The 11,668-nt window shown below is 45.1% G+C and overlaps 1 protein-coding gene across 2 annotated transcripts in view; it reads left to right on the top strand.

The window, feature by feature from the left end:
* Window positions 1-5,373: 5,373 nt before the first annotated feature.
* Window positions 5,374-11,668, top strand: part of SPNS2 (SPNS lysolipid transporter 2, sphingosine-1-phosphate) — a 134,594-nt gene continuing 128,299 nt past the window's right edge. For both annotated transcript variants that reach the window (XM_053961541.1, XM_053961542.1), the window contains exon 1: window positions 5,374-5,790. In XM_053961541.1, coding sequence (XP_053817516.1) covers window positions 5,496-5,790 — 295 coding nt within the window. In that variant the 5' untranslated portion in view covers window positions 5,374-5,495. The remainder of the gene's footprint in view (window positions 5,791-11,668) is intronic.

Below are 11,668 nucleotides of genomic sequence, written 5' to 3'. Positions count from 1 at the left end.
TCCCCTCTTCAGAAAGCCCAGATTGGCCCTTTGGGTGATGAGGTTAGAGATGTATTTTGTTTAACTTAAAATACTTCAGTCTGCTTAGAGCCCTATAAATTCAAGTGACCCTGATGATGTACTAACATAAAGCACATGATGCTATGAGACTGGACTTGCAATTTTCATGACAATGTCTGGGGCAATTAATGCTCAGTCCTAATTAGAGCTGCTAGTATTAACCCAGAATTTTCCAAGTTGCTTGAGGAAATTTGGTCTTGAAATTAGTTAAGTCAACTAGATTGAGTAAACCACACAGTTAGAGCTGTACAGTTCAGCCTGTTCCACACTGTGTGACTGCATCTTTTACCTGTCCTCACGTAGGCAAAGCAAAGCAGTGGAATCATTTCTGTTAATGTTTTTGCAAGAATCCCCTTCTCATAGCTTGAACCCTTTTGGAAGATGCCAGGAAGCTGTTTATGAATTGGTAACTGCTGTGTCTGTCCTTATTGTTTTAGGATTCCTCTGCTCCCACATGGATCTGGCAGTCTCTTCCTAAAATGCTGGGGTAGTGCAAGAATGCTATTTCTGTAGCTATCCATTCCACACTGGGTTCTTAAATGCTAGTTAATCAGACCTCAAGTATTTGGCAGTTCTGAGAAGTGGGACTAAAGGCAAAGATGCATCTCATCATCTGCAGAATCCGACTCCTCCAGTGGGCGGAGGCAGAAGTTCAGTCTACAACCTTCATTCAAATGGAACAAAACTTGCCAAAAATGTGTCACACTAGTAATTGTAGTCCCTGCTGGGACTTGAGGTGACACCACAAACTCCATTTATTTGGAGCATTAAGATTCCTCTGAGTATAATGAAGGGAAGGACTTCTAGAGATAGATCATGGCATTCAACAAACCTAAACATCAAAGGCCATTTACTAAGACATCACAAAGGGCAGTGGCAGTGTTCACCTTCTCTACCAACTGCCTCTGGGAGTGGAGAGAACAGGGTTGTTTGGAGTGCTTCGGGGGTTTTTTGTGTGGGGCTTTTTTGTTTTTTTTTCCCTTTAATTTGGTTTTGGTTGGCATGAGCTATTCTATGCGAGGCAGCCTGGAACACTATACAAATGTTGTAACTGAAAAAGTCACAAACAAATATTCCAGCATTTATGGATGATTGTAGTGGAGGGTGAGAGCAGCTGCTTGTATTGTTGCAAAAGCTAAATGTTTTCATGGAAATACAGCTTCTTCTGCATCCAATTTATCTTTGTTTCTTCAAAGATAAGTTCTGTTGTCAAACAGAAGCACTTCTGCTCATATTGACCCTCTCCAGAACTCTGGAGATGAGGAAAAATCAGTAAGTGCAGACTAGGATAAACTAAAATAAACATTTTCAAGCTTTTAAGATACTAACAAAATACTGAAAGGAAGAAAATAATCCCTGAAGGGATACACTCTGTTGACTGCCCTGGGAGAGAGCAGGGCTACTAACAAGTGAGTCTGTTCCTTCTTCACTGAATATGCAGCCAGATGCCTGCAAGTTCCCTCAGCACAGGACTAGTGCCTGGTTTGCTTTGGTCTCACCCAGGCAGCATTGTGTTTGTGGCCACTGGGAGCAGACAGCAATGGGTATGGGCTGAGGGGCTCTCAGAGACCAGGAAGGCTGCTAATTCTACCAGACCTCCTAATGCTCACTTGATTCTGCAGGAACTGGCCAGGGCTCATTCTGGAGCAGAGATGACATGCCTAATGTGGAAGAAGCTGGAAGATGAGCTAGCTGAGTTCAGATTTGCTTTTCAATGTATCCACATACCTCTTGGTAGTGATCCCAGTATGAAGGAGATTCCTAGCTTTTAGACAAAACATAGTATCCCCAGTAGCAGGAGGATGCTGTCCATCTTTATCACCTGGGCTATGTGGACAATCCTGTTCTGCAGTCACCATTTCCAGACTAGGTTGTTGTCATGTGCTTTCCTAGGGACTGTTCTCAGATCAATCTAATGACTGAGGTAGGTGCACAAAATGTGTGCTTGGTAAGCAGAGTAAGAACTGGTATCTTCAGGGCTAGGACTTCAACCCACCTAGCCTGAGCTCCTGTATCATCAAATTACAGCCCATTCTCTCTGCAGGGAGTGCAATAGCTCATCTTGAATTCAATAATGCACTTGCTAGAAAGGCAATCAAACCTGGATCAGAGGACAGAAAGGAATAGAGAATACACACCTCCTTTAGTATTTTGTTCCAGAGGATAATCACTCTGTAACAAATGTGAACCAGATGATTCATTAGAATTTTTCTAATTCCAGCTCTTAGCATTGTTCTGGTTCTTGCTATGCCTTTCCCCCCTTGATTAGAACTCTTAAAACTGCTTTTTTCTCCCCATGTTAGAACTTGCACACTGTAATCAACCTGCCTCTCATCACCCTGTAACAGCCAAGCCCAGCAATGTCACTGAGCTAGAATCAGTGCTGCTCCTCTTAAAAGCAGTCCAGTTATATGATTCATCCTGCCAGTAAAGACCATTCTATTACACCTTTTTCAGTTCCCTCTGCTTTCTCTTTACATAAATCTCGTGACATGGATGCACTGGCATCATCTGTGTTTGTCTGTGAGTTTTCCATGTACAGTGGAAGGTGTTAGGGTTGGCTGCAAGACCCTGTGTGTCCACATAACTCACTGCTCAACCAATGTCTTTGTGCTGTATCTGTGGTTGTCTCTGAGCTGAAACTTCTCTCTACATCAGGAATAAAAGGACGCTCTTGTATGTTCCTTCAGCTTGGTCCTGCATTGCTCCATGTTCAATGGCCATCAGAAGTCTGCCTGAACTTTGGAAGATATATGTCGACCTTTAATAGTAAGTTAGTGTTTGGGATGGATTTTTCTTTTCTTGGGGATTTGCTGGATTGAGGAGATTTGGAGAAGTCACTCCCTAAAAGTCTTTTTAGGCAGTTATTCTAATGTGCATTAAGCCACCATGGCTCCAATGTTAGCTGTGTTTGTGTGCTTGATACTGGTTAAATGAAAAGAAAAAAAATTAAATTAAACACCTGTTCCTTAAGAAAACTGTGCTTTCTTAGCTGCTTTCAGGAGAACCATCTGACTCAAGAGACTAAGGTCTTCAATTTTACCCTACCTTTTAGTCTCATTGACATCTTCTGAACATTGTTTTCTGTGTGCAGAGCCTGGGGTACACCAAGCAGTGGGAAAATAAACTGTGAGAGTCTAATAGCAGAGAGTAGAATAGACTGTGGAGCAGACCATTCGTATCTGAGGGCTCCTGGATGCTCTGTGGGACTCCTTGAACCTGCAGTTCAGCTGTGTTTAGTGCCTGATACGTTAAAAAAAAATTGAGTTTTACCACTGCTGGGCAAGCCAAAGGTCCTTGTGAAGCCATTTCACTTCTTTTTTCCTTTTTCTTATATTCTTCCTTTCCTTTTTTCTTTTTTCTTCTTTTCAGTTCTAACATTTTGTTGCTTTTGGTTCGTTTGGTTTTTGTTTGTTTGGTTTGTTTTTCTGTTTCCTTTTGGGCTATACAACATGTGAGCACTGTCACTTAACCAAATTATGTACACCACTACAATTCTGAAATTATTGGGGACATGAATAAGCACTTTTGTCAATATAACTATTCCCATATACATCTGAACTGCAGATGCTGCTATGGAGCAAAAAATTACCCCCTAGACTCCAGTAAGTCAACCTGAACATTATCATTAAACCAGATATGTTGTTTCTGTTACTGAAATGAACTCTGGAACATCTGTGCAGACCCATTCCCAATGTTAAATTGTCACTTCTCACTATTTGGGAGTGTCACGTATCACCGGAAATGGTGTTTGCTCCTTTCCTCAGCAGTGTTGCACAAACAGCCCTGAATTGCAGGTGACTCACCAAAAAGTGCCCTTTTCTCTGGTAGCATCCTGAGGGTTATGTTGGTGGTATCTCACCAGATTTCTGGCATAGTCTGAATCTGGTGTCATTGGTGGGCAGGGTGTGACACAGCCAGGTATGCTGAGCACACACACACGGTCTGTGCTGCAAGCAGCTCTGCGTTCCTCAGAGAAAGGCAGGGGGGATTTGTTTAAATACCTGAGAGACAAAGGCTTTAATCACAACACATTTTCTTACGTAATATCAACACACTGAGAGAAATCTGAAATTGTAACATGCTGGTTTTGGACATTTGTTGGTTCTCCAGCAGTCTTTTTATTTCTCTGGTTTTAGTTACCTTTTGTAGTTTTATGACAGGTACGACAGGCTGGAGCCACTCTGCTTGTGAACACTTTTATCTCTTTGAAGATTCTCCTTTTGAAATGAAATGTTTCTTGGCCGTTCTTAGCTCAAAGGTGGAACTTTATAGGGAGCGGGATGGAACTGTTTGCAGTGGGGGGAACTCCAGAGCAATTTTACTTCCTTTGAAGATGTGTGTTGTTCCTGAAGCTAGTTTTGTGCAGTAGGAAAATCATTTGGGGCCAAGCAGGAAGTTGTGAGGTCGGTGGCACATCCCAGAGAGCCCTCGCCCTGCATCACACTGTCCCTTCCCTGCCCAGGAGACAGCTCTGGGCACGGAGAACTTTTGGACAGATTTATTTTTAAAACCCACATCTGAGGGTAGGCCTGAACAGCCCACATGGAGTTCATTGTTGGGTACAAGCCGGTAGTGCTGGAGCCATTGGTTTTGTTTGGTGGGTTTGTTTTTCTTCCAGCTACCTCCACACTTCCGCCCACCCGTGTGTTTGAAGCTGGTTGTGCAGTGCTGAAGAATAATAAAGGTAGATAAAGGAAATTCATGACATGACCCACTGCTCTGGTGATGCTGGGTAGGTAAGACCCGGCCTCTCCCGGGCTGAGGGCGCGGCTGAGGTGAGCTGAGGGAGAATCCCCTCACAGCCGGGCTGAGGGGGATCCCCCCAGGGCCGAGCTGAGCTTTCTGAGGAACCGCCTGTCATGGACGGGCTGAGGGAGGGCCCGCTCCTGGCTGGGCTGAGGGATTCCCTCAGGGCACCTGGGGGGTGCAGGAGGGACACCCTCAGGGCCACACTGGAAACAGATAAGGAGCCGACCTGAAGCGTCTGACGGACCTCTCGGGGCCGCTCTGAGGAGGGATGAGAAGGCGCCCCGAGGCGGGCTGAGGGGACACCCCTACGGGCTGGTCCGTGCACGGCTGAAGGGGCGGTGTAGAGCACGGCTGAGGAGGCACCGCTTAGGGCCGGTTCGAGGGCGGCTGAGGAGCCGCCCTGCCGCGCCGCCCCGGCCCCGCCGCACGGACCCCGCGGGGCCGCTGGGGCGGGGCGCGCACGGCCGCCGAGGCGGGGCAGGGGGAAGGGCGGAGCCTTTCCCGGGCTCCGCCCCGCCGGCCCCGGCCCCGCCCGGGCTGTCAGAGCCGGCCTGTCCCGGGCAGGCTCGGGGCGACCGCGGGATGCGGCGCTGAGCGCGCTCCGCTCGCTTTTTCCGTCCGTCTGTCCGTCCGTCGGTCTCCCCTCCCGGGCTGCCGCACACCGAGATTCCCTCCCGCAGCCCATGATGTGCCTGGAAAGCGACGGCTCCTCCGGCAGCAGCCCGGTCTGCGGCGGGCGACTCCGAGCTGGCGACGAGGAGGAGGAGGAGGACGGCGAGCGGGGCTGCTGCGGCCGGGGTGCCGAGGGAGAGGTGCAGACGCTGTCGGGCAGGATGAACCCCCCGGCGGTCGGCAAGCACCCCGACCGACCCGCCGCCCTCCGCAAGGCGCCGACCCTCGGCCGGGCCCGGGTAGCGGCCGCCGGCATCCTCAGTGTGGGCAATGTGCTCAACTACCTGGACCGGTACACCGTGGCAGGTGAGCGCATCCCGCAGCTGTGAGGGCATCCTCCGCTGCCCGGGGACAGCCCTTCCCGGGCACGGTGCAGCCGCCGCCGTCCCCAGGGTTGTCCCGGGCTTGGGTCAGTGGGGCTCGCCCGCCTTGCCGGGGCTGGAGAGGAGGGATGGCGTGAGGGATGCGGCGCGGCCGGTGCCCATTGTGCGGCCCCTCCGGTATTGTTCTCTAGTTTGTCTGAATTTTACTGAAAATAAGAGGAGCGCCCTTTGTTTGCCTGGGCTCGATGACGGAATCGGTGCTCGATGGGATTCGGGAGGGACCGGTGGCTGCAGCGCGGTGAGAGCGGAGGGCGCTCGGCGCGGTTCGGGGTGATGGCAGCCGCGTTATCGATCCCGGCACGGGGTGAACGCTGCGGGCGACAGGTGCAGCTGCGGCCGGGGAGACACAGTCCTGCCAAACGCGGGGAGACATGCGAGCGCCGTGTGTCCTTGGGTGAAAATCGCAGCGAAGCAAATCCCCTTCGCTTTGTCTCTGCGGAGTGCGTCCAGCCTGGAGCAGCCGGCTGCCCTTCAGCCCTGTGCCAAGGAGGGTCCCTTCCCTGCAGAACTCCCGAGCAGGTGACAGCAGAGCTGGCAGGAGCGGGCGCAGGAGGAGCAGCTAGGCAACTGCAATGCACTTTGCAAAGCTCGGTTTTCTTAAGGTAAACACTTAAAATCATGTGCTGGTGGATGTGTGACCAGCCGTAGTATGTGAACCACTGGGTTCCTCAGTACTTACTACTACTATGAAGCTCAGCTCCAAAGCAAATGTCTGTTTGGGTGTTTACTGTGCCTTCCCTAGAGAGGACTCCTTGTTTATTCTTGTCAGGCAATAACAGCAGGGAAGAAGATCATCACTGAACTTTTTCTAATTAGAAATGAAGTAGGCTTGTTGGTAATCAACTGTCTCATGTCATTAGAATATAATACATATTCTCTGTTTGGCAATACTGATAGTTTTATCTTCAGAGTTTACAAAGGGGTTTGTGCATGTATAAATATTTCTCTATGCATATATATGTTTTAATCACTAGGACTCAATGTGGTGTTAAGCAAATCCAATATTTGTTTATACTACATTAAAATAATATATGTTTGTAGGGCAGTGATAGAGAGCAAGGGACATAAATCTAAGTCACTGTTGTTAGAATAAGTTGGCCAGGTATTTATTTTGTCTGGAGTAGGGAGATGGGGGGAGGATTAGAAGGAGAATTTAGCTGGCACCATTGTGGCTTGTTTTTCTTTTTAGATGTGGCATGTTCCTTCAGGAAATGTAAAGGCCAGTATTGGAAGGTATTAAGTACTCTGCTGGTAGTCAGTCTGTTACAGAAGAAGCTTGAAGATAGAAGATTAAGCTGTTATCATTGAAGGAAATTGTAGTGTGCTCCCTTGCCCTCAAATAGGGACCCCTCTAAGTGGAGTTTTTCTACAAAGCACCTATAATGCATGGGCAGTTTCCTTTTTAGGAAGCTATTCCCCCTGTCGTGCATTCTTTAAAAAAAAATCCCATCTAGTTCACCTATTTGCTCTAGCACTTCCACCGAGACCTTTGCCATCTGATTTTTCTGCCTGCAAGAACTGAAAGCTGTTCTGGAAAGGCTGGAAAGTGCCTGACCAAGCAGAAGATAAAAATGCCTGCGTACTGTAATGTGGCACTGCCAAACCCAGTGCTGTGATTGCTGGTATTTCTAGGACAAGCTCTGGTATTACTGTGCTCAATAACTGCCCTGTGGAACTTATCTATTAACATTCATCTTGATATCAAAGGTTTAAGATCTCAGACATCAGACTTGCCTTTGGGGACAGAATCAAACTTTGCATGGGCTTTTTGTCTTCTGTCAATTGGTGTTTACTTTTCAAACTGGTGTTATATAAAGTGCTAATTTAAAACATGAAATAATTTAAATCCAGTGTAATAGAAGAGTTGTGGTAATAAAAAATTACATGTTTTGAGCTCAAAACTGACTTGATTATAAAGTCTTCCCTAAAAGTAATCTTTACATTTGTATTTTGAGTCTTAGTGCATACCACATGCTTATGTGATGTGCACTTGCAGATGAATCAAGCTAGCACTTTGAATATACCTGTCTCAAGACAGGTAATAATTAGTAAATACAACTCTCCAGACCTTCAAAGTACATTTCAAATATGAATTGTTGCAGCAATGTAATAAGAGATTTTAACACCAGCCACGTTATGGCAGGGGAAATAGCATCAGAAGTTATGATTTACCTAAGGCCAGTGGACTGTTGTGAGAACTGGAATTAATTTCTGGTTCCAGCTCTATTTGAAACAAGTGTTAGAAGAGCAGCAGTACCAATGGAAACTGGTTCCTGAGGATTTGTCTCTAGGGTGATCCCTGCTGTGGATTCTCTGATGTCAAATAAGTTGACCTTTGTCATTAGCCTTTCTCTTCTTGTCTTATAAGAGTCTTGAATCTTCCTGGCCATTTTTTAAAAATGAAAGTGTTGGAAGCTTTGGGACTTCTTCCTGCTGTCAAATTTAGTCAAAGGCAGGTCAGTGGCCTCAAAAGGAATTAGCAGGCAGCTGACAGACAGAAGCAAACAGCGTATCCAGCTGTATGGGCACAATACTCCAAGTACATCTTCTGTCTTACTTGAGAACTTAGTTGCAATCATTTTGGTTGGCCAAAAAGTATAAGAAGAAGCAAGTATATATTTAGTGTATATATACACACACACACATATATTTATGTATATAAACACAAGTATATGCAAGTATGTATTTATTTACTGGGGGGAAAAAATCATATACAGAGTTATTTCCAGATGTAATTTCCTGAGTATCTTCCACTATTTTCTAACATAGCCTTACAGAAGCTGGATAGCATGTATCCAGTCAATGTAAGAGCACCTTATGTAATAGAAGGAACTAGCCTTACCCGTCCTATAGCACATCTTGCCCTTAAAAGTAAAATATTTTGCATCGCTACAAAGCAAACAGCAAACGTGTTATTTCTTGGTGTTTACACTCTGGACACATAAACATTGTGTATAATGAGTTGGTTTTGGGTAATCTTTTTTTCAAGTGCAACAAACAAGGAAGTAGCTGCCTTTTTTCCTAGCTTTGGTTAAATGACTTCCCAGTATGGACTAAATGAGTTTATGATGGGATATGCCTTTTTGGTATCTGGGACAGAGCTTGAGTGCAGTTTCCAAGATACAGGGCATACACAGCTTCACACCTGACACTATGTTTGCTGCTTTTTTGGGAATCCATGATGAAAATCGGCCTCCACTGAGGACTGGCCTGTTTCTTAAGGTTTCAGTATAAGTTTCTTCCAGTACTTAAAAATAAAGAGTCTGCACAGCAGTAGTGGATATTTCAATAAGGTCCTTATATTTACAAAGAGTTGGAACTTTCCAGTGTGTGTGGAGTATGTTGGAACATACTGATATTTGGGAGAAGCTGTCCCAGACAAAAAGTGCCAGTGCCTCTACTGTGGCTCTTGTAAAGAAAAGATTGAAAACTCAATCAGTGCTGACCATTACCAACTTGAAGGGAAATGATCCTCTGCAATTTTCTTAATAGGTCTTTGATCATACTGACAACAATTGCCTGTGGAGAAAGCATTCTTTCAAAAGCTGTGATATTTCACTGCTGTTAGGATAGCAAACGAGTAAGGACAAGGGGAAAACAAAAGTAATGAAACCATTGCAGATTTCCTGTGAAACTGCAGGATTTCAGCCATCCCATGATGCTAGGACATATCTTCTTCCTTAATGAAGTTTTGGGAAAAGTCATCTTGCCGTCCAAGCCTTCAGAAGCTTGGAATGTGGTTTCACAATTATACCATGGGTGACCTTTTACTGTGCCTGCTGTTGACGATGAAAACAGTCTTGCTTCATTAGGGTGTCACCTCCACCTTCTAATTCAGATGCTACTTCCTGGCATTTCTGTAGTGCTTTAATTTAAAGGTAATGATTTAATTAAGCTGCAGAACTACCCAGAAAAGTAAATGAGTCTCACTATCCCACTACAGAAGGGGAAACCAAGTTGCAGAATGTCAGTGATTTGCCTTTGGTAGAGGAGTTAGTGGCAGAGCCTTGGCTGGTATCAGTTCATCCTTGAGGTTCTCCATCCCTGTCACACAGTACGTCACAGACTTATTGGTTTTGGTCTGCTGGTTTTGTCCTTTAAATGTCTGCAACTTGCTAATAACTGTATTTGTGTTAATTAGCCTCTCATTACAACACATAGTTGCAAATCAAATGCCATTCTTTGAAGATACACACATGCAAATGATCACTGAAAGTTGAAAGTCAAGTTTACAACTATGTAGTACAGACTCCAGCTGAAGGGTTAGGAAAGGTTCAGCACTAACTCTCAAGTGCAAAGACATTGAAGAGGTTGTGACCCAAAACTGCTTCTTTCCACTTGTGAGCTCACATTTCTGACAGTAACATAGTGCCCCATTGCGTGCTTCTTAGTGAAGGTAGTCAGAGAATTCACATGGAATGGGATAAAAAGAGCCCCTTCTCCCCTTGTAGCAAGACTATGCTCAGTGCTCATAGCTTCAGGGAGGGAAGTATCAAGAGGCAGTGCAAGCACCCAGGACAAACCTCTGGAAGGGCTGTAATGCTGGAAAATATTAGAAAACAATACCGACAGAATTCATTTGAGGCAACAGTGCTGCCAGCTCACATATGTGAGAGTTTGTGAAAGGATGACAGTGTTTTCCTTGGGCAGCAGGGACCTGTTACTGACTCAAAATTCAACAAGTCCTGCTTTGGGAGCTGAAGTTAGACTTGAACCTCATGCACTTCAAAAGCAGGAGACAGAAAGTGCTCTGCAGCACAATGACAGGGTCTGTGCCACAGTATCTTGTTCTCTAGTGTTGTTTTCCCTGTGGGATGGGCTTTATTGCAAAGGTTGCTGCTTCCTGTTTGCTGATTCTTATGCAAGTTGGCAGGATTTGTTCCAGAGTATTTTACATTTCAAGTGAAGTCTTATTATGTTTAATCATAGTATTTTTTTCTTCCTTGTGCTGTAGGTTTGCCAGATACTAACTATCTTTATTATTATGTGCAGATTTTCCTGTTTGACTCTGAGATCCCCTTTCATGCATGTTGATTAATTTTATCCCCAAAGCATCCAAGTCATCACAGCCAGAGAATGTGGCCTTTATTACATGGAGTTAATATACTCATAAATATTGAGTGTGTTCTTAAGAATAATGTAATGATCTTATTAGTCCCTTGATCTCTGTGACTGTCAACACCAGAACCCTTGTGATAAAGCTTCTCTGGTCAAAAGTGTGGGAAATCTGTAATCATTCCTTCAGATTTCTCAAATACCATACCAAGCTGCAAGAGGGTCAAATTCTAATAAATGGGACTAACTGAGAACATTTACTCTTCATTTTTTCTGCTACACTGTGCATGAGAAGCAAATAAGCTGCTGATGACGTAGCATGATGGGTTATAAATTTGAACAGATATTGTTAAAAACTGTTGACTTTCCCTGTAATACAAAATCCCATGGCTCTTCCTTGGTATTTCAATTGCTGAGGAACTTGTGGTTGAAAGGTGTTATAAGGTATCATCTACATCATATAAGGTCTGTAAAGGTCTTGAGGTTCCTTATAACTATCAGAAAAAGCTCGTGGTACCTCTTCAGGAGATTCAATGGGAAACCATGATTTTATTTGGCAGATAAAAATTAGGAACTCCAGAGATCAGAACTCTTCTCAGTTTCTTGTTTACATCATCACTTCTTGATGTGTATTATAGACCAGGACACTGTTGTGCAGCTTCTATGGAATAAGGTGATGCACTCAAAGTACTTACAGTCCACATCTATCTCCATATCTCCAAGATATATCAGAGAGCTGTAGGCCA

The sequence above is a fragment of the Vidua chalybeata genome, chromosome 20 (genome assembly GCF_026979565.1).
Source record: "Vidua chalybeata isolate OUT-0048 chromosome 20, bVidCha1 merged haplotype, whole genome shotgun sequence".
NCBI lineage: Eukaryota > Metazoa > Chordata > Aves > Passeriformes > Viduidae > Vidua > Vidua chalybeata.
This window is presented reverse-complemented; position numbering and strand designations above follow the sequence as displayed.